Genomic DNA, 21,894 nt, shown 5'->3' on the forward strand with positions numbered 1-21,894 from the left:
CCATTGCCATCTTCCTTCTTCCCTCCCCAGTCCAGACAGAGGCTCTCATTTCAGCATGGCAAAGCACAGTGCATGGTGGGGGGGGGGGGTTATAATACACTGAACAGCACTAGAGAGATGCAAACACCACATAGCCCAAAAAGAATCAAAGGTCCCCTTGGACATGGAGGGTGTTCTGAGGTCAGGGAGCCCTTGGACCACTGATAGGCCACTCACCACCTTCTGGGACAGCTCGTCCACTAGCAGCTGATTCTGCTGGCTCTTTTCCTCTACCTCCTGGGACTTCTGGTCATAGTTTACAGCCAGCTCCTCCAGGGCCTGCAGCACTTCTTTCACCTCATCCTTCGCAGCATCATTCTCTGACTGCAGGTGGCTCAGCTCCCGCTGGACCTTCTCATTGTCTCCTCGAGTGGACACCAGCAGCTTCAAAGAAGAGGAGGGGCATGTAAAGGAGCATGTAGTCAATGATCACTTCCATGGGCCCTGGACCTGGGGGAGCCAAGACCCCCCACAAAGCAAAAGTCAAAAGGAAGTAGGCATTATGTTTCACAGAAATTGGGAAACAAAACAAAATAAAGAAGGACTTGGGGGCTGTGGCTGTGGCTCAGTGGCTGAGCGCTTGCCTCACATGCACGGGGCACTGGGTTCGATTCTCAGCACCACATACAAAAATATAATAAACAAAACAAAGATATTGTGTCCATCTACAACTAAAATAATAATAATAATAAAAAAGACGGGCCTAGACTCCAACAGCAGTGTTTTAGTAACAGCCCAATGAAGTTCTCAGACTGCTATAGTTTGGGGTGACTAGCCCCTAAGAAGAATGGCCCTTCTTCCATCTGATTTTAAAGAGGCCTTTTTCACACTTTTCAAGGATGAACATAAACCCCTTCCCTTTAGTGTCTTGCCCCCTTCCAATACCTCCTCCTGGTCCAGCATTTGCTGCTTGAGTTTCTCGATGAGTTGGCTCTGCTGGTTGATCTCATCGTCCTGTTGGAAGCAAGGGGAAGACAGTAAGGGAAGCCACTCTTTCCAGTTTAGAGTTCTGGGACTTTGTGAGAGAGGTAGGATCCCAGTAAAATTCCAGGTAGTTTAGGCTTTGATTTAGAAAGCTCATGTGCTAAAAAGAGGTCTTTTCCTTGACTTCTTTTCCTGACCCCAGCACTCTCTAAATTCCTTTCTTCCAGGAAGTTGATATAACCTTGATAATACACAGCAAAAATCTTTAAATGTTAACATTTTAAAAAAATATTTTTTAGGGGGCTGGGGTTGTGACTCAGTGGTAGAGCACTTGCCTTGCATATGTGAGGCACTGGGTTTGATTCTCAGCCCCACATAATAAATAAATAAAATAAAGGTCCATTGACAATTAAAAAAATATTAAAATATATATATTTTAGTTGTAGATGGACACAATATCTTTATTTTAGTTCTATGTGGTGCTAAGAATCAAACCCAGTGCCTCACACGCACTAGGCAAGCACTCTACCACTGAGCCACAACCCGAGCTCCAAATGTTCACATCTTTTTTTTTTTAATTTTTTTTTTTTAGCTGTTGATGGACCTTTATTTTATTTATTTATAGTGATGCTGAGAATTGAACCCAGTGCCTCACACATGCTAGGCAAGTGCTCTTCCACTGAACTATAACCCCAGCCCCAAATGTTCATATCTTTTAAAGAAATCTCATTCTAGCACTCTTTCTTTCTTTTTTTTAAAAAATATTTTATTAGTTGTTGGTGGCCCTTTATTTATTTTTATGTAGTGCTGAGAATCAAACCCAGTGCCTCACATATGCCAGGCAAGCACTCTACCACTGAGCCACAACCCCAGCCCCACTTTAGTACTCCTTTCTAACCAAATCATTCAAACAAAATCTTGTGCAGAAGAGGCAAATATAGTCATTTCAGAGTTATTATTAATAGGAAAAAAAACCCTACAAGCCCTGTAATAAGTGAATTGTTAAATAAGTGGACCCCTAGGCAGTAATTTAAAAATACTTTTAACTGTGCATGGTGGCCCACACCATAATCCCAGCAGCTCAGGAGGCTGAGGCAGGAGGATTGCAAGTTCAAGGCCAGACTCAGTAACTTAGCAAGGCCCTAAACAACTTATTGAGACCCTGTCTCAAAATTTAAAAAAAAGGGATGGGGATGTGGCTCAGTAATAAAACACCCCTGGGTTTAATTCTTTTTATGAAGAATTATTGAGTAAAAATGCTCATAATAGAACACTAAATGAAAAAAAATTAGATGTAAAATTACAATATATCTCAAGTGTATGATATATCCATAGAGGAAACCAAAATGTTAGCAGTTATTATTTCTAAATGGTGGGTAATGGATGGTACTAATTTTCTTCTGTATATTTTTATTTATTTTCCACATTTCAAAAATGAGCATTTATCCCTTTTAAAATCAGAAAAAAAGGCAGTATAAGCTAAAATTTTAAATCCCGTGCCTCTTATCTAACTGTGCCCTGCCCGGCTGCCCTCACCTTGTCATCAAGCTGCTTATAGAGGCGGCGGATCTCCTCCTCATATTTCTGCCGCTCCTCAGGTGCGATACGCACCACAATGGATGAGTTGTCATTCACAGGGGTCTCCTCACAGAGCTCAGCCCCCAGGGCTGCATCCTCCCCAGCCAGACGCTCTGTCTCAGGCACATTCTCTCCTGGCAGAGGGGCAGAAGAAGGGGGGAAATGGGAGAAGAGAAAGCTACGTGCACAAGTCTTTCCCCCCTCACTCCAAGTCCTCATCTCTTTCCTGCAGGGGCTTCAGGGGACAGTCCATGCCCTCACTCCCTTCCCTCATGACTGCTGCACTGCACTCTTCCAGAAACACAGCCCTCCTTCCTGAAGGCAGCCTGGCCCTAAACACAGCCAAGCAGGGCTGTCCCTCCCACTACCTCTCATTCCCTCGGGATCCCCATCTAACCAGGATCGCCATCTAACCATTGCGCCAGCGGCTCAGCTCAGCCTCCAGCTTTGCAATTGTCTCCTTCTGGGCCTTGGTCTTCTCCTTCTCCTTCTCATATTTCTTCTTCCACTGCTCGGCAGTCAACTCCAGATTTACTGAGGCAGTGTTCTTAATGGTCTTTGCCCTGAATGAAGAGAATAAGAAAGCGATGAAACCTGTGTTAGGCTTGGGTGACACCTGAGGGAGAGAGCCTCAGGGTCTGGAGAGGGACCTGGCTCCCAGTGTCCCTCTAGGGACTCTGCCACTGACCGCTGTCCAAACATCAGTGTAGACTTGGTCTCTGCATCATTGTAACTGGATGGTGAGCAACAGATGAACATAGTTGTACGGCAGTTTCCTCCCAGAGAGTCCTGAAGAATCCGTGTCATTTTGCTATCACGATATGGAACGTAGCTTTTCTGGGAGAGAATGGAGGCCATGACTTAGAAAAATAAATTCAAAAGGAAATCAAAAGAACAGTAGTGCTGCCTAAGGATCAAGCAACCTACAAGTTGGGGCATGATTAAAGAGGGACACTGGGAGAAGGTGTAGTTGGGGTGAAGGGGACTTAGGAAACACTTACAGTGCCCTCTGCTAATGCAGAGATCACATTCCCCAGGGCAGACAGCGACTTGTTGATATTCTTTGCCTCATCCAGCACAGCTCCCTCTGCTCCAGTCTTGCTAACCTGCCAGGGTATTAGGAGACAAGTGTATCAGGAACAGCTACAAAGACTGTCACAGTCTCTTTTCTACTTGGGGACCCAGTCCAAAAATGGGGGGAGGGAATGGAGAAGAGGACAAAGTAAGAGATATTAGCCAGAATCAGGGAAGGCCTTTCCTCCATTCCACTATATCTCTTGCCAAAGGCCACTCCCACTGCCATATTATATAATTCCATTTATTTGAAATATTCAGGACAGGCAAATCTACAGAGACAGAAATAGATAAGTGGCTGCCAGAAAATGGACAGCGGGGAGAATGGGAAGTGACTATTAATGGGTGATAAAAATGTTCTGGAATTAGACAGTGGTAATGGTTATACAACCTTGTGAACACACTAAACCCACTAAATTGTACACTCTAAAATGGTGAACTTTCTGATTATGAATATCTCAATTTTTTAAAAAAAATTTAGTTGTAGATGAACACAATACCTTTATTTTATTTATTTTTTTTGTGGTGCTGAGGATTGAACCAATGCCTCACATGTGCTAGGCCAGTGCTCTACCACTGAGCCACAACCCCACCCCTGAATATCTCAATTTTAAAGGTTTTTGTTTTGTTTTGTTTTTTGGTACTAGAGAGTTAATCCAGGGGCACTTAACCACTGAGCAACATTCCTAGGCCTTTTTATTTTGAGGCAGGTTCTCACTAAGTTGCCCTGTTAACCACTGAGCCACATCACAGTCTATTTTTACTTTTTATTTTGAGACAGAGTCTCACTGCATTGCTTAGGGCCTTGCTAAGTTGCTGAAGCTGGCCTTGAACTTGTGATCCTCCTGTCTTGGCCTCCCAAGTCACTGAGATTACAGGCGTGTGCCACCACACTAATCTTAAAAAAAAAAATTCTTTTAATTATAAAATAAGTAACCTCCCCATAAGGCTTTCTTCTCCACCAACCCATAGGACCCCTAACCTTCTCACTCCCAGCCAGGTCCACGAGATACAACTTCCCACTGAGCTTCTGCTCAGTCTCCATGTTCTCCTGCTTGATGTTGATGAGGAAGATGCTGTGGCTTCGAGAGCTGTGTTCATTCATGTCTGTAGAGGAGAAATGTGACAGGTATCAACCCCTGTGAACCTGCACCCCTCAGTCCCAGCTGCTACTGGCTGCCATTCCCACCCATTGAAAGAGAAGGGACCTGCCAGGACCAACCCTGCCATTTCATCTCCCAGGCAGTGGATGCACAGGCAAGGGGCCCCTCTGCTGAAGGACAATGTCCTCCCTTGCTTGCTTGTTGCCCAGGGGATACAGAAGAGAGGGAGGCCCTTAGATTCAAGAACCCTTTAGATCCCTACTCACTGGTGACAGCGACATGACGATTTGATTTTCCCTCATCAATCACATCCAAAATCTCCTCTGGGCTGGACACAAAGCGTTCAGTACAACCCTGCAGGGGGCAAATAGACAGTGACCTATAAACTCTGATCTGCAAATTAAGTTGCCTGAACACTTTCCAAGCGACCTTTTAAGATGCTGCCTTTTTTCCAGGCGCACTGGCACATGCCTCAGCTTGGGAAGCTGAGGCAGGAGGATCATGAGTTCAAAGCCTGCTGCAGCAAAAGAGAGGTGCTAAGAATCTCAGTGAGATCGTGTCTCTAAATAAAATACAAAATAGGGCTGGGGATGTGGCTCAGTGGTCAAGTGCCCCTGAGTTCAATCCCTGGTACCCCCACCCGCCCCCCGCAAAAAAAACCTCAAACAGATGCTGTCTTTTGGGCTAGGAATGTAGCTTAGCAGTAGAGTACTTGTCTACTTGTCTAACATGTACAAGGCCCTGGGTTTGATCCCCAGAGACAAAAGAAAAGTCATCGTATTGAAGCATCAAAAAAGTCTTGATTCTGAGAAATCATTTGTTTACTTGCTAAAGATGTATTGGTTGCCAAAGGATTTATTTTAAATCCAATTTAAATTCATTTATGAGAGAGAATTACTAACTAAGCATTTATTATTTTAGTATGTTAAAAATAAAACTTGCACACCAGTTTAGTACTCAGAAGAGAAATGTATATGCCAAATGGCCCTATGTTCCTTTCTTAACTGGAAACAAAGCTACAGTGGAAGTCAGAGCAGTACCAGAATGCTCTTTATGGAGCATGGATGGGCAAGGGGAGTGGGTGGGATTTTTTTAAATTGTGAAACAAATCATTAATATGATATTGTATGATTTAAAGAATAATAAAATGGACATTATGTAAAAAAAAAAAAAAAAAAGAAAGAAAAGTCATCGTTTCCAAGCACCCTGACTCTCATAGGCCCCTTAGCATATCTTATCCCTTTAACTTCTGGGTCATTGGCCCACCCTCTTCCCTCATCCCATTCTGGATACACTGACTCCACACCAGTGTCTCGCCCACTCTCACCTTGACAAATGGGACCCGGTTCTTGTCCTCATGCACAGAAAGGTTTGTCTTGGTCACTGAATCAAGATAATGCAGAGTGAGTAAAACCAGCACTTCCACCCACCCCTCTGCACCCTGTAGTCAACTTGGATGGTGGTTTCTTCTATGTGCTAAATGGAGGAGGGCTTCCCAATGAAGCCTAAACTCCATGTTCCCACTGAAGGCTCAGTTCCTCCTCCTCTCCCTCCTCCTTGTCAGGGCTCCAGCTGCAGGGTTCCATCTCCTCTTGAACTATGTATATGTAAACTCTAAGCTCATCTTCTGAGCCTCTAAGTTTTTGGAAATTCTTGGTGAGTGAAGCTAAAGGACTCAGGTGTGAAGATGTGTATTTTGTATGCCAAATGGCACCAATCCCCACAGCAAGCTGATCTTCCTTTCTTCACCCTCCTCACACACTCTAACCCAGTGAAGTTAAATACTTACCATCCAGAAGGTCACGAATTTTATCCAGGTAAATCTCAAAATAAGAGACCTGGTTTGGGAGAAAGGAGTATGAATTGAAGAGGGCTTATCTTAAATCTAATGTGGGAATTCTAAACTAATGTGACCTGCTCAAAGGATAGTGGTGGGTAGGAAGAACAGAAAAGAACGTCTTAGTGGAGGTAACCAGAGGGGGAGAGTAACATTGGGGAGCCCAGGATCTTCAGCAGGTTCACTCTAGATTTTCTCCTCCCAGTCCCCATCTGAAGATATCCAGCTGTCATGCCCTAATCACCTTGATGTGGAACTCAAGGTTCTCATCCATGGAGTAGATGTGGTTGAAGATGTCTCGGGCAATCCGGGGAATGATTCCCATCAGCTGAGGGTCATGTAGCTTTCCCTGGGGAGTGAGGATATTCCAGCATGAGACTGAGACTCGAGAAGGATGAGACAACTTGAGGTATACAAGTGAACACAAAGGTAAGAGGTGATAGGAAGAGCATCCTAAGGTAGGAGGTGGTTACCACCATGTCTACCTTTTAGTGGAAGGAGATAACTGAGCAGCCCTTTGGACTTCCACTGCTGCTACTTTTGCAGATCAAAAGACAACTAGAGCAGTAGGAAGGAGCTAAACTGCAGCAGATTGAAAGGATTCCATTAAACTTCCCTTAAAACATTGCCTCTCAGCTCATCCTGTGTACCCATCTGCATCTGAACCAGGCAACCTTTGATTCCTAAATCTTCCCCCACTGAAAGTCCTTGATCTGCCACTTGCATTCCTAGCTCCTTATTCCAACAAAGTCAGAACCCTCACCTCCATAGTATGTGTTTTCCCTGAGGATGTCTGTCCATAAGCAAAAATGGTGCCATTGTAGCCAGCAAGGACATCTGGAAGAGATGGTGGATAAACATATAGGTGGAGATAAGTGAGGCAGGGAATGCGAAGCCTGAGAAAATACATTCTAAAAAGACATCCATTACCTTTGACAATCTGCATGGCACATGCATGATAAACTTGCTCCTGAGTCGTGTTTGGGGGGAACACACGGTCAAAGACATATGGCTTCCCCTGGAGTGAAAATAAGAAATGTCGACCATCAGTAGGAAAAGTGGAAGGGAGAAGAAATGCCACAGACCCATCCATCAGCCTAATAAAGGCACCCCATTCTTCAATCCTCCAAATACATGGAAAATATAGGGGACAAGAGAAATTGGAGAGAGAAGTAAACTGCAGAAGTGAAGAACAATTCATTAACAATAAAAAGCACCTCAAAGTTTTAAAATATCTTCCTCAATAAACCCATTTGTTGGGGCTCCTGCTGTAGCTCAGTGGTAGAGCACTTGCCTAGCATGTGTAAGGCACTGGGTTCAATTCTCAGCACCACATACAAAAGAATAAATAAAAATAAAGGTCCATCAACAACTAAAAAAAAATTTAAAAATTAGATAAACCCATTTGTCTTAATATGGAAAGGTCTTCAAGATGAATTAAATGAAAGATACAAAGTTAGCAGCATAGGCAAAACATGTTCCCTACAATTTAAATGAAACATATACTCAGAGTTCTTGGGAAAACATTAATACAAGTTCTGTCTTGTGAAAAGAATATATGAAATCAGAAATATAGGTCTCTTTGGGGCTGGAGTTGTAGCTCAGCAGTAGAGTGCTTGCCTCATATGTGTGAGGCACTGAGTTTGATTCCTAGCACCACATATAAATAAGCAAAAAAAAAAAAAAAAGTCCGTCAACAACTGAAAANAAAAAAAAAAAAAGGGAATCAGGGGCTAGAGTGTGGCTCAGTGATAGAGTACCTGCAAAGCATGCATAAGGCCCTGGGTTCAGTCTCCAGCACTACAATGTAAAAGTGTAGAAGCAAATCATTCAGACCCACAAGTACTTTGTTTAATTTAGGTAATATGTTGCAAGTTATATGTACTGATAAAATATATATATATATATATATATATATATATATATATAGAGAGAGAGAGAGAGAGAGAGAGAGAGAGAGAGAACACATATGTATATAGAGAATATATAGGAGATAGATTTATTTATTTATTTATTTATTTTTATTTATATATACTTTTTTTTTGTACCAGGGATTGAACCCAAAGGAGCTTAAGCACTGAGACACATCTCCAGTCCTGTATATTTTTTCTATTTTGAGACAGTGTCTCACTAAGTTGCTTAGGGCCTCACTAAGTTGCTGAGGCTACTGAGGCTGGATCCTTCTGCCTTAACCTCCAGAGCTGCTGGAACTACAGGTGTTCGCCCTGGCTAAGATACAAACTATTTAAAACTCAGGGAACTAAACAAAAAAATTATTTGACATCTAATCATGTTAAAGGTCAGATCCATGCTTAAATTAAATAAGACTGTTTTTTCTCCAAGTGACAAATTTCCCAGTAGTGTTTACCTGCTAGTCAGTACAAAAAGACTATAACTTACTTGTCAAATTGTATAACTAGAGTTCATCTTTATCCAACTGAAATTTAAAGCTCTAGATCTATAGACACCAGAGTTTGGGAGAAATGTTTTAACAAATTAAGGAAGGCCATAAATTTTAGCTAAAGCTAGACATGAGGCTCTAAGTATATATTCCATCAATAGATACAGAATTTTTTTCCTAGAAGAAATTATACAAAAATCTTGACAGTGTTTACTGTGGAGAGAAACTGGGAGAGAGAAGATTTCTGTTTTTCATTGAGTATCTTGTAGTTTACATTTTTTAACCATTTAAAAGTATTATATTCAAGATTTTTTAATGTCAAAGATGATGAGAAAATAGTGCAATCATTTGTTTTCTTCTTTGAAAGTTTTGTTTTGAGACAGGATTTTACTAGGTTGCCCAGGGTGGCCTCAAATTTGTGATGCTCCTCCTTAAGTGTCCTCAGTAACTGGGATTATGGGTATGTGCCACTGTGCCCAGCATAATAAATGTTATTTTATAAATATTAAAAAAATAAACCTGGCTTCTGGGAAAAAAATCAGCCAGAAACATGTATATGTACTCTTGGTAGTGAAAGCCTGTAAGACCTAAGAAACAGCTGGGTGTAGTGGTAGAACACTTGCCTAGCATACATAAGACCCTGGATTGGATCCCCAACACCATCAAAAAACAACAACAACAAAAAAGATTAAAGCCCAAGAAATAGTATCCACAAAGGAAAGATGTTGGAAAGGCACTCTTTATAAAGAAGGAAGTGTTATAAACTGATAAAAAAAAGAGGTTAGTTATAACTTTATTAAAATGAGTGGGATTGAGTCAGGTATAGTGGCACACACCCCAGTGACTTACAAGGCTCAGAAAGGAGGATGGCAAGTTAGAGGCCAGCCTGGGCAACTTGGCAAAACCTTGTCTCAAAATTAAAAATAAAAAGGACTTAGGGTGTGGCTTAGTGGTAGACTACCCCTGGATTCAGTCCTCATTACCACACACACAAAAATACTTGTGCAACTCAAGAACTGCTATCATAAATATATCATAAATTGATGTTATGCCAGGTGCAGTGGCCCAGCAGCTTGGGAGGCTGAGGCAGGAGGATTGTGAGTTCAAAGCCAGCCTCAGCAACTTAGTAAGTCCCTAAGCAACCCAGCAAGACCTTGACTCTAAATAAAATATTAAAAAAGGGCTGGGGATGTGGTTTAGTGGTTAAGTGCCTCTGGATTCAATCCCCAATACTAAAAAATAAAAAATAAATTGATGTTTTGATGTTTCCTAAATATATGAATCCATGCTCAACCTCACTGTCAAGCCAAACACATATTAAAACTATGAGACACTGTTTTGTTTTGTTTTATCTATCAAAGTGGTCATAGTAAAATATTTGGCAATATACCTCACTGGTGAAAATGTGAGTAAATAGATATTTGCTCATACTGCTGGAAATAAAGATAGGATAGGCAATTTGGAAATAGTTCTTACATTTTTAAGTACATACACTTTATGACTTCCACTTTTAAAAATGTATCCTATATACTCACTGCCCATATGCCCTCCTGCACCCCATTCAATTGTTTATAATGGCAAATTATTAGAACAATCCTAAAAGCCCAACAGTAGGGGAGCTGGGCATGGTGGTGCATGCCTGTAATCCCAGTGGCTCAGGAGGCTGAGGCAGGAGGATTGCAAGTTCAAAGCCAGCCTCAGCACCTTATCGAGGCATAAAACAATTTAATAGACCCTGTCTCAAAATAAAAAATAAAAAGGGCTAGGGATGTGGGACTGGGGTTGTGGCTCAGCAGTAGAGTGCTTGCCTGGCACCTGTGAGGCACTGGGTTTAATCCTCAGCACCACGTAAAAATAAATAAAGGGCTAGGGATGTGGTTCGGAGCTTAAATGCCCTAGGTTCAATCCCTGGTACCCAAAAAAATAAATCAATATCAATATCAATAAGGAGCTGTTTAAATAAATTATGGTATGTCTCTGCAACAATTATACAGATGTTAAAAAGAATGAATTGGGCTGGGGTTGTGGCTCAGGGTAGAGTGCTTGCCTAGCACATTCGAGGCCCTGGGTTCAATCCTCAACACCACATAAAAATAGATCAATAAAATAAAGGTATTCTGTCAAACTACAACCAAAAAATAAATTTAAAAAAAAAGAGAATGAATTGGACCTTTATGTGTTGATATGGAAAGATCTCCAAGACTCAACAGTGAGTTAACAAAAAAAAAAAGCAAGGCACAGAATGGTAGATATACTATGCTGTCATCTGTGTAAAAAAAAAAAAAAAAAGTACAAATGTATAGTGGTTTTAGAAGAGTCCATAGAAACTGGTGACAGTTACCTTCCTTTTTTTGTACTGGAAATTGAATTCAGGGTTGCTTTACCACTGAGCCTTTTTTATTTTTTATTTTGAGACAAAGTCTTATTAAATTGCTGAGGCTGGCCTCAAACTTGTAATCCTCTTGCCTCAGCCTCCTGAGTCCCTGGGATTACAGGCACATCATGGTGCCTGGCAACAACTACCTTCTGAAAGGAGAACTAGGTGGCCAGGGAAGAAGGGAGCAATAAGAATGACTTTTCATTGACTATCTTTCTCTGTCATTTAAGTTTTATCACCTAGGAATATGAAACATTCAAAAATTAAATTAAAAATTGTAAGCCAGGCATGGTGTCACATTCCTATAATCCCAGCAACTCCAGAGGCTGAGGCAGGAGGATCCCAAGTTTAAAGCCAATCTAGGCAACTTAGCAAGACCCTGTTTCTAAATAAAAAATAAAAAGGACTGGGGATGTAGCTCAGTGGTAGAGTGTCCCTGAGTTCAATCCCCAGTACTATAAAAATAGAGAAAACCAAAAAATAATAATAGCAATAAGTAATAATAGAAAAATTAATAAATAATAGAAATAAATAAACTGCTAAAATAAAAAATTGTAAAGTAATAAATAAAATTACTTAAAAAGATTTAACGGGGGCTGGGGATGTGGTTCAAGCGGTAGTGCGCTCGCCTGGCATGCGTGCGGCCGGGGTTCGATCCTCAGCATCACATACAAACAAAGATGTTGTGTCTGCTGAAAACTAAAAAATAAATATTAAAAACTCTCTCTTTCTCTCTCTCTCTCTCTCTCTCTCTCTCTCTCAAAAAAAAAAAAATGAAAAATTAAGTTAAAGATTTAACGGGGTTGGGAATGTGGCTCAACAGTAGATCATTTGCCTAGCATGTATGAGACCCTGGATTCAATCCCTAGTATCATAAAAAAAAATTGTATAAGAAAATTATAATGAGCTCTTTCTCTTCAATGAGGCTCCAGAGCTGCAGATGCAGAGATGCAGATCTTTGTGAAAACCATGATGGGCAAGACCATCACCCTCAAGTTCGAAGTGACACCGCTGAGAATGTCAAAGCCAAAATCCAAGACAAAGAAGGCATCAGCAATGTCTGATATTTGCAGGCAAACAGCTGGAGGATGGCTGCACTCTCTCAGATTACAACATCCAAAGAGTTCAGCCTGCACCTGGTCCTTTGCCTTCGAGGTGGAATCATTGAGCCTTCCCTGTACCAGCTTGTCTAGAAGTACAACTGTGACAAAATGATCTTTTGCAAGTATTATGCCTGCCTGCAATCCCGGGGCTTTCAACTTCCACAAAAAGTAGTGTGGCCACAACAATACCTCCATCCCAAGAAGGTCAAATAAAGCCCCTCCATTGACTCTTTTCCCCAAAGGTGGCTCCTGCCCAAGCCCCATGCATGGAAGTTTCCCTTACATTGACTGGAATAGTTAAAAAAAAATTATGAGTAAAATAGTCATCACGATTTATTAGTGGAGAAAATGGATTACAAAAAATACATAGGGCTGACACCCTGGCCCAATAGAAGAAAAAGTAGGCCCAAATCTTTATCATGTTGAATTAGGCCCTGACTTCCTTAACACGATTCCTATATATATAGTACAAGAAATAAAATCAAGAATAAATGGGATGGATTGAAAAGCTTCTTCTCAGCAAAAGAAACAATCAGTGAGGTGAAGAGAGAGCCTACAGGATGGGAGCAAATTTTTACCACACACACATCAGATAGAGCACCAATCTTTAGGATATACAAAGACCTCAAAAACTTAGTACCAAACAACCAAATAGCCCAATCAATAAATGCACAAAGGAACTGAACAGACACTTCTCAGAAGATGATATACAAATCAAATCAACAAATTTATGAAAAAATATTCAACATCTCTAGCAATTAGAGAAATGCAAATCAAATCTACTCTAGGTCTGGGGTTGTAGCTCAGTGGTAGAGAGCTTGCCTCACATGTGTGAGGCCCTGGGTCTGATCCTTAGCACCACATAAAAATAAATAAATAAAAATAAAGATATTGTGTCCATCTACAACTAAAAAAATATTTTAAAAAAACTTCTCTAAGATTTCATCTCATTCCAGTCAGAATGGTAGCTAATAATAATACAAACAACAGAGCTGGGGTTGTGGCTCAGTGGTAGAGCGCTTGCCTAGCATGTGTGAGGCACTGGGTTCAATTTCCGGAACCCCATAAAAATAAAAACAAATAAAATTAAGTTATGTGTCCATTTACAACTAAAAATATATGTATGTATAAAAAAAATACAAACAAAAAGTGTTGGTAAGGATGTAGGGAAAAAGGCACACTCATACATTGCTGGTGGGACTGCAAATTGGTGCAACCAACCTGGAAAACAGTATGGAGATTCCTTGGAAAACTTGGAATGGAACCACCATTTGAGCCAGCTATCCCACTCGTTGGTTTATACCCAAAGGACTTAAAAAAGCTACAGTGATGTAGCCACATCAATGTTTATAGCAGCACAATTCACAATAGCTAAGCTATGGAACCAACCTAGATGCCCTTCAACAGATGAATGGATAAAGAAAATGTGGTACATATACACATTTGAATAGAATATTATTGAATGGAATAATATTAAATGGAATATTACTCAGCATTAAAAGAGAATAAAATCATGGCATTTGTAGGTAAATGGATGGAGTTGGAGAATATCATACTATGTGAAGTAAGCCAATTCCAAAAAACCAAAGGCCGAATGTTTTCTCTGATATGTAGCTACTGACCCATAATGGGGGTGGGAGGGAACATGGGAGGAATGGTGGAACTTTAGATAGGGAAAAGGGGAGGGAGGGGAAGGGAGAGGGTATGGGGCTAGGAAAGATGGTGGAATGAAATGGACATCATTATCCTAAGTACATGCATGAAGACACGAATGGTATGACTCTACTTTGTGTACAACCAGAGAAATAAAAAATTTTAATCTCTATATGAACTATGAAATGCATTCTGCTGTCATGTATAACAAACTAGAATAAGTGAATAAATTTAAAAAACAAACAACAAATACATAGGGCTGGGTGTATAGCTTAGTGGTTAGAGTGCATGGTTAACATGGACAAGGACCTGGGTTCAATTCCCAGCACCAAAAAATGCTTTTAGTTACATGTATATGTATATGCATATATATATATACATATATACACATACACACATATACATAGTTTGTGATACAATTTTATTAAAATTAATGTATATATATAGGAAAAAAACAATCAAATTACTTAGAATGATAAGATTTTGGGTAGTTTTTAGTTTCTTCTATAATTGTAATGTACCTCAATGTTTCTCCCACCCAGAGGCCAAGAACCAAAAACAAACAAAACATGTATATCTCAGGACAATGACACTTATCTTTTCTCCATCAGTGATCTCTATCCGTGCTTCATGAAGTCAGGCATCCATCCAAAGAGGATTAAATATAACTCACAAGCCAGCCTTGCCTCACCCTTCTTTCCTCCTGGGAACATGGGCACTAACACCCACATCTACACACACCCACTCACTCAAAACATTCCCAGTTGTAGGATTCCAGAAAACTCGCTCCATGGATGCATTAAAATGGAGGGTGCTCTCCAAATGCTGAAGCCAATTATTGCCTGAGGAACTCCTTATTCTTAGCCAAGGCTAGGAAGAAGGAATAGAGCAGAGAGGGAAGAAAGATGGGGTTCTCAGACCTGTGAGGACAAAAACAAACAAAAAACCCAAGAACTAAAAATAGGTGCATCTAATAATCTCATGAGCAGGAAAAGACATGTGAAATACCTTGTAATTTGAGGGGTTCTAGAAAGAACTTCTAGCTACCTCCCTTCTCTTTGTTGGGTCTTTAAATTCCAAAGCTAGCTTTTCTTCTTCAAAATATTTTTTCCTGGGGCTGGGGTTGTGCTCAGTGGTAGAGCGCTCGCCTAACATATGTGAGGCACTGGGTTCGATCCTCAGCACCACATAATAAAATAAATAAACAAAGGTATTGTGTCCATCTACAACTAAAAAAAAAAAAAAAATTTTTAAATATTTATTCCTGGGGCTGGGGATGTGGCTCAAGCGGTAGTGCACTCGCCTGGCATGCGTGCGGCCCAGGTTCGATCCTCAGCACCACATACAAACAAAGATGTTGTGTCTGCTGCAAACTAAAAAAAATAAATAAATATTAAAAAATTCTCTCTCTCTCTCTCTCTCTCTCTTTACAAAAATAAAATATTTATTCCTGTTAAAGTATAAGTTTCTTTTAATTTTCTACGGATTACTCTCAAGATGAATTGTTTTTCTACTCTTTTCATAAGAATAACTAAGCCAGTGGTTTTCTACTTTTTCTGCCTCTAGACTAACCACCCTTATTTACATCTTTCATTATTACTCTGAATCAAACTGTAGTATATCGTGGGGATTCCTTATCAGAATATAGAGGAACATACACATACCTAGCAAGTTTTTTTTTTTTTTAAATTTTGAGACAAAGACACGTTAAGTTGCTTAGGGCCTCACTAAGTTACTGAGGCTGGTCTCCAACTTGCGATCCTCCTGCCTCAGCCTCCCAAATTGCTGGAATTACAGATGTGAGGCACTGTGTCCAGCTCATCAAAGACTATTTCTTATTTCCTTCTCTCCGCCTCTGCCCAGGCCATTTCGGAGATTGCGGATCACCACCTAGATGAGTTTCTTGAAGGCAGAAATTCCTTCCAAATCCCCAAAGTCCCTGGCACACAGGACACTCTTCATAAAAATGTGTCAAATAAACATAGATGCTTATGAAGAAAAAAAGAAGATACTAGGGATCTGGAGGTTAGATAAAACTACCTGTAAGAGGGAAAAGTGTTAACCACTTTCCAATTTTTGGCTTGGAGGGAGACAGCATAAATAAAAATAACACCTAACTTCCCACCCAACTTTTTTTTTCTTTGAGACTGGGTCTCACTATGTTGTCCAGGCTGGTCTCAAATAATTTTCTGACCTTCATTTCTTGAAGAGTTAAGACTACAAATACACATCACCATGCTGGGTTTAACATCTAACTCTTATTGAGAGTTTACTTATTCTGTGTCTGTCACTGTGTTAAGAAATTTATATGTTGGGCTCGGGTTGAGGCTCAGTGGTACAGTGATTGCCTAGCATGGGTGAATCACTGGGTTTGATCTCTAGCACCACATTAAAAAAAACTAAATAAACAAAATGAAGGTATTGTGTCCATCTACAACTAAAAATATAAAAAAATACATTTATATGTATTAGTTAATTTAATGATCACAATAATCCTAGGAAGCAGGTGCTGTTGTTATCCCATTTTACAGATGAGAACACTGAGGTCAGTTAGTCTGCCCACTTTCACATACCTGAGAAACGGTAGGGCACAGTTTTAAACTCAAGCAATCTGATTCCAGACTCACACCCAAAGTGATCAGAGAACCACAATGTCAACCCTGCATAAGATCCTTATCATGGCTTTTCATTCTCCTTCCTTTTGGGCATTTCCCCCAAGTATTTCCAGATGGAACTAAAGGCTTTCATCACTCCCTTTTTCCAACCTCAACTCCATTTTCAGAAATATGCATTTCTCCCACCCATCCTTTCAGAGGGCGACCCTCACCCTCTTCCCCTCTACGTAATCAAATGCCCTGCAAGTTGGCATGGTGTCGGAGACCAAAAGACTTGTTCCATTAGAAATACTCTGGGATTCTCTCCACCTTTTAGGAATGCCCCTGAGACAGATATCTCTTCCAGCCCTGCAGGCTTGGCATTCCTCATAGCCTTCTCCAGAGGGCCTCTCTTCTTTGTCAATCTGGGCTCTGTTTGCCTTTAACCCACTCCAAGCCTTCTTGTTGTCTCCTTGTCCATTTGTGCAGGAAAGGTCCAGCAGAGTGCTATAGTTTTTCATCATGTGTGTTGATTAAAGCTAATGGGGGACCTAAGATCAAGGGCCCAAAAATGACCAAGCTGTTCAACTCTCAATAAAATACTTGGTAGAACCCAAACTTGAAGCAGCAGCCTCGATTTCCATGTTGACACCCTTGGGGATTGTTGCTATGGAAATGCTAGAGAGACACTGGCCACAGTGATCATTACTTCCCCTCTCCATTTTCCTTAATGAGACTCCCCCACACTCTTCAGATATCAAAGGAATCCAAGGCCACCCTAAACCAAGCAAATTCTGTTCCACTAATCCTGCAAGTCCAGTCTAGCTTTTCTAAACAAGGTACTTGATGGTCCTGGTTTCTTGCATCTTTAAGAACCCTCTTAACTTCTGGGAGACTGTAGGGGGGTAACCTGTGGACACTTGAATGTAGGAGACAGAGAGGGAGTGTAATTGTGTGTGTGTGTCTATGTGTGTTCTCAATGTCATCTGCTCCAGACCTGGCATGGATACAGCAACCCAGGCAGTTAAGCACTGGGATACTGATGAGAAAAAACAATGCAGAGAATGACCGAAATACTTAAATGGGTTCAGTGAAAAAGGCACACTGGATTCTAAGTGTACAAAAAGCAAAGCAAGACATATACCACATTGCGACCCAGACATCCTACCACTATGACTTAGGCCATTAACTTTGGCTACCCCCAGCCCCCAGATTCCTTGGAGAAGTCAGAGGTACGCAGAAAAATAGGGTGCACACAGCTCTCTCTCCAACTTATCCTTCCACCCTCTGCAAAGAGAACAAAGCCCAAGAACATAAGGGCCTCCAAAGCCCAAGCCAGCCGCAGTGCAGCAGAGGTGAAGGGAAAAGCTGTCACAGGAAAAAGCAGAGCTCTGCTTTTTTCTTTCTTTCAGTCTTCCCTCACCTTCCCAGACATCCTGAAACAGCTTCCTCCACTGTTCGTCAGACAGTTCCCCCACACACTGGGCCCAAAAGGGATCAGGAGAGGAAAAAAGGTAGGAGATATCATTCCCTCACTGGGACCCTCAAGGATCTCAAAACCATGTCTCCTGCCAGGGACAGTGGTGTATGTCTGTAATCCCAGCAACTTGAGAGGCTGAAACAGAAGGATCACAAGTTCAAGGCCAGCCTCAGCAACTAAATTGCTGAGGTGAGGACCTCAGCAATTTAGTGAGACTCTGTCTCAAAATTTAAAAAAATAAAAAATAAAATGAAATGAAAAAGTCTGGGGATGTAGCTCAGTGGGTAAAGCATCCTGGGTTAACTCTCCAGTGCCAAAAAAACAATTATGACTCCTATAGCCCTCAGTCCCCTGCATGAAGAATTAATAGTAAGTCCTAAAAGGAAAGCTCCAGGGATATTGCCTGAGACAAAATGGCCCCCTGCAAACATTTATCTTAAGTGAGAGACTGACAGGAAGGCCAAGGCAAGGGAAGATACAGAGTGAGACAAAGGTACATACCCACAGATATCAGGCAGAATAGACAAGAAAACATTGGCTGTGGAGCCAAGATAGAATCTAAATCAGCAGGGGCCTCGGCTTCTCTCCATCTCTCCTCTATCCCATCTCCAACAGGGTCTCTCCTGTTTTGCTGGACTGACTGGACAGATCAATACCTCAATCCCTCCTCTCAACACATCTAACTTATTCCACACACTAGGAAAGCCCAAACAGCCTAAAGGAGTCACCTCAGACTTACTGGAAAATCCTTCCAAAACAAGGAAGTCACACTTAAAGTAGAAACCTTTTGTGGATTTGCTTGTCATGACAGCCAGCTCCTGTTTATCAGCCTTAATATCTCAAGCAGACCCCAAGCTCCAACTCCCATGGCCTGTTGTTCTGGCTACTTAGAGAGGGGGCCCCCAAGAGTTGATATGGGCTTTCTTTTAGACTGGCCAAACTTGACTGATCGGACTACAAGGCCTGAGGTCCTTGAGGCAAAAGAAACAGAGGTCCTCTTCTTATGTCAAACATATACTCTTACACACACACTCACACACACATCTATAAACATACATGACAAGGCAAAAGCACCACTGGAGTTCAGAGAGTGGGTGTGGGTGGTGACAGGCTGGGGGTGGGAGCTTGGGGCCCTCCCTAAAGCCTGTGTATGAAACTCCTATTACTGACTCAGAAGGCCCAGGCATCCTTCCCTTTTTTCCCTCATTCCTTTAACGGCATGTTTCCAGGTGCTTTGTGTCAAGCGCTATGAATCAAATATACATAAGAAGCACCCCTGACCTTGAAGATTGTCCTCATACATGCCCCTCCTTCTTAAATTGGCAATACTTTCCTAGCCCAGCACCCCCAAGCCCTACAGGATTTGACCCCAGGTCTCTTCACTACCCACACAGCCTGGGAAAGGTGGAGTGGGTAAAGCCTAGAAACTCCCTTTGGGCCACAGAAGAAGGTCCAGAATGGAAATGTGGGAAGGCAATATGATATGAAGGAAAAGGTGTGATTCACAAACTTGGATTCAGATCTATGGATTCTCAGCATGACCTTGAGAACGTCATTCAACTTCTTTTGGCCTCAATCTCCTCATCTGTAAAATGGAAATATCAATACTACTTTAGAGTGTTTTTTGAAGATTTAATACTCTACATAGAGTAATAAGTAAAAAATAAATACTAATTCTCCTTCTTAAGATCTCCTCCATGGGTAAGGGCTGTCATGATGAGGTAGAGGTCAACTGCTACTTTTTATTGGATCAAGAGCAAGGATGAATAAGCAAGTATGCATTACAATCTCAGGGTTTGGATATGTTTATTTAGGGAGTACAATTGGGAAGTCTGAAATCCTCTTCCTACTGTACCTGGGATGGAAAGGCAGATAGGTCCTTAGAATTCCAGAGGCTTCCCCGAAACTGGGTGTGGCATCAATATATTTCTTTCCCATAAAACCCTTCATCAGACCTCAATCCTCTAAGTACAGACGGTATCTACTTTAGGGGAAAATGGAGGGCTTGGACCTAGAGCCCACTCCCATTCATACCTCCACAGAGAACCTGGACTACCCATCTCCCTTTTAGCCCATCCACTATCTTCTCCCTCCCTTCCTAGGATGTGGGGGTAAAGACCTAAGCCAATAACAAAGGGAAAATGCGCTTTCTCTGGGGGAGAGAGAAAACATCAGAAAAACATGGGACTGGCTCCAAGGGGTGGGGATGTGGCTGCTCCCAGCCACGGAGAGTAGGGTCTCCTGATGGGGAAGGGGCCCCCTCCCACTCTGCAGAGACTTGGCTGCAGGCCTAGCCAGGCCACACCCAGCCATCCTGATGCAGGGGAGAAAAAGGAGGGGCTGCGGCGAATAGGATGGTGATTGAGCGGCGGGGAGGGAGCACAGAGTGACAAGCAAAGGCTAAGATTCTACGGGGGTGAAGATTCAGTCTCCCGCCCCTCCCCTAATTCCGTCCGGTAGCAGCACTCACTCCGATAACAACGCTGTCGTCCCCTTGGAAAATGGGGATGAACTTGTCTCCCCGCAGAATCTCTGCCTGATTCAGGGGCCGAAATCGGCAGAGAACCTTGATGCTGCATTCGTTGTTAGTCTCCGCCATGGTGGTCGCCAAGTAGAGCTGGGGCACTTCTCAGGCTGCAGGAATGGTGTGTGCTCCGAAGGAGGGGTCGCTCAGCTGAGACCAAGACGGAGGACAGGTGCTCGATCGCTGGGGCCGAGAAAGCAGCTGGGGCGCCCGGACGAGGCGGCGGAGCAGGGCCGGGGAGCGGTTTAGTCCACTGCAGCTCTGATATGCGGGCAACCTGGGCGTCTGGTCCTCTGTGCACTGCCTCTCCGCCCCTCGCGCTGCAGCCGCGCTGCGGGCCTGGGCGGGGCGCGACCGAGCAGTGAAGGCGGGGCTTCCTTCGAAGGGGGAAATCTGCTTGTCTTGGACCACCGAAAGGTGGGGCCTGGCCTCACTCTCGCCTTCTTCTCCCGCCCCAAACGCCGGAGGATAACCTTGCCCACACCCTTTCCCGACCCGACTAGCTCACAGTATCCCACCCCCACGCCCCCGACCTGTTTGTTCTTCCCTCAGACTCCACCTCCGGGAAGGGATGAGGCGGGGGCTGAGGTGGGCCGGTTGCCTGTCTAGGGAAGAAGGTCCACAAGACTTCCAGTCCTTTTATTTCAGTGCATCCCCCAGCCTCATTACAGTACTCTCTCCAATCTGGGAACACATTTCTTCTCGTTCCCCTCCCCCCACAGACGCACAAAAGCTGAACTCCAAACCCATTCAGCTTTCAAAGACAACTTTCTGAACCCCTGTGGAAGTGGGTATCCAGATCCCATTGTCATATGCAAGTGTCAAAGGAGGATCTGTTACTTCCTTCCCCTTCTACATCCAAAAGTGCACTCTTTTCTCTTCCCAACATACACACCAGGTCCCCAGGTTGAGGCAAGACAAACTCCCATTCTGGACTATCAGAATTTAAAAGCAGACCAAATTTTCATTTTTGCCTCATAGGTTGGGACTAGGATGGAGGTGGGCAAGAATAGGGGGATGGTGTTGAGAGTGGGTAAGGCTAGAGGGACTTTGACAGAATCTTTAGGGCAAACATCTGCATTTGTGTTTCAAGTAGGCTTAGGCACCTAATGTGAATGTTTGTTTCTAGTCGAAGTTACCATTGGGTAGGGGGTAGGGACCCTACTCAATGGGTCCCTACCCAACACCCCATCCCCTTTCTTCACTG

At 42.5% G+C, this 21,894-nt stretch overlaps 1 protein-coding gene across 2 annotated transcripts in view; it reads right to left on the reverse strand.

The window, feature by feature from the left end:
• Positions 1 to 21,176, reverse strand: part of Kif5a (kinesin family member 5A) — a 33,868-nt gene extending 12,692 nt beyond the window's left edge. Inside the window, exons 1-14 of one of the 2 annotated variants that reach the window (XM_048806399.1) lie at positions 20,634 to 21,176; positions 7,486 to 7,573; positions 7,319 to 7,392; positions 6,800 to 6,904; positions 6,508 to 6,556; positions 6,046 to 6,101; positions 4,985 to 5,072; positions 4,598 to 4,722; positions 3,543 to 3,647; positions 3,230 to 3,378; positions 2,956 to 3,104; positions 2,500 to 2,675; positions 925 to 993; positions 217 to 423 (exon numbers count right to left, since the gene is read on the reverse strand). In XM_048806399.1, the coding sequence (XP_048662356.1) occupies positions 217 to 423; positions 925 to 993; positions 2,500 to 2,675; positions 2,956 to 3,104; positions 3,230 to 3,378; positions 3,543 to 3,647; positions 4,598 to 4,722; positions 4,985 to 5,072; positions 6,046 to 6,101; positions 6,508 to 6,556; positions 6,800 to 6,904; positions 7,319 to 7,392; positions 7,486 to 7,573; positions 20,634 to 20,762 (1,569 nt within the window). In that variant the 5' untranslated portion in view covers positions 20,763 to 21,176. The remainder of the gene's footprint in view (positions 1 to 216; positions 424 to 924; positions 994 to 2,499; positions 2,676 to 2,955; positions 3,105 to 3,229; positions 3,379 to 3,542; positions 3,648 to 4,597; positions 4,723 to 4,984; positions 5,073 to 6,045; positions 6,102 to 6,507; positions 6,557 to 6,799; positions 6,905 to 7,318; positions 7,393 to 7,485; positions 7,574 to 20,633) is intronic. The other variant, XM_015483107.2, reaches the window with a different exon arrangement.
• Positions 21,177 to 21,894: the final 718 nt, after the last annotated feature.

This window comes from Marmota marmota, unplaced genomic scaffold, assembly GCF_001458135.2.
Source record: "Marmota marmota marmota unplaced genomic scaffold, marMar, whole genome shotgun sequence".
Classification (NCBI taxonomy): domain Eukaryota; kingdom Metazoa; phylum Chordata; class Mammalia; order Rodentia; family Sciuridae; genus Marmota; species Marmota marmota.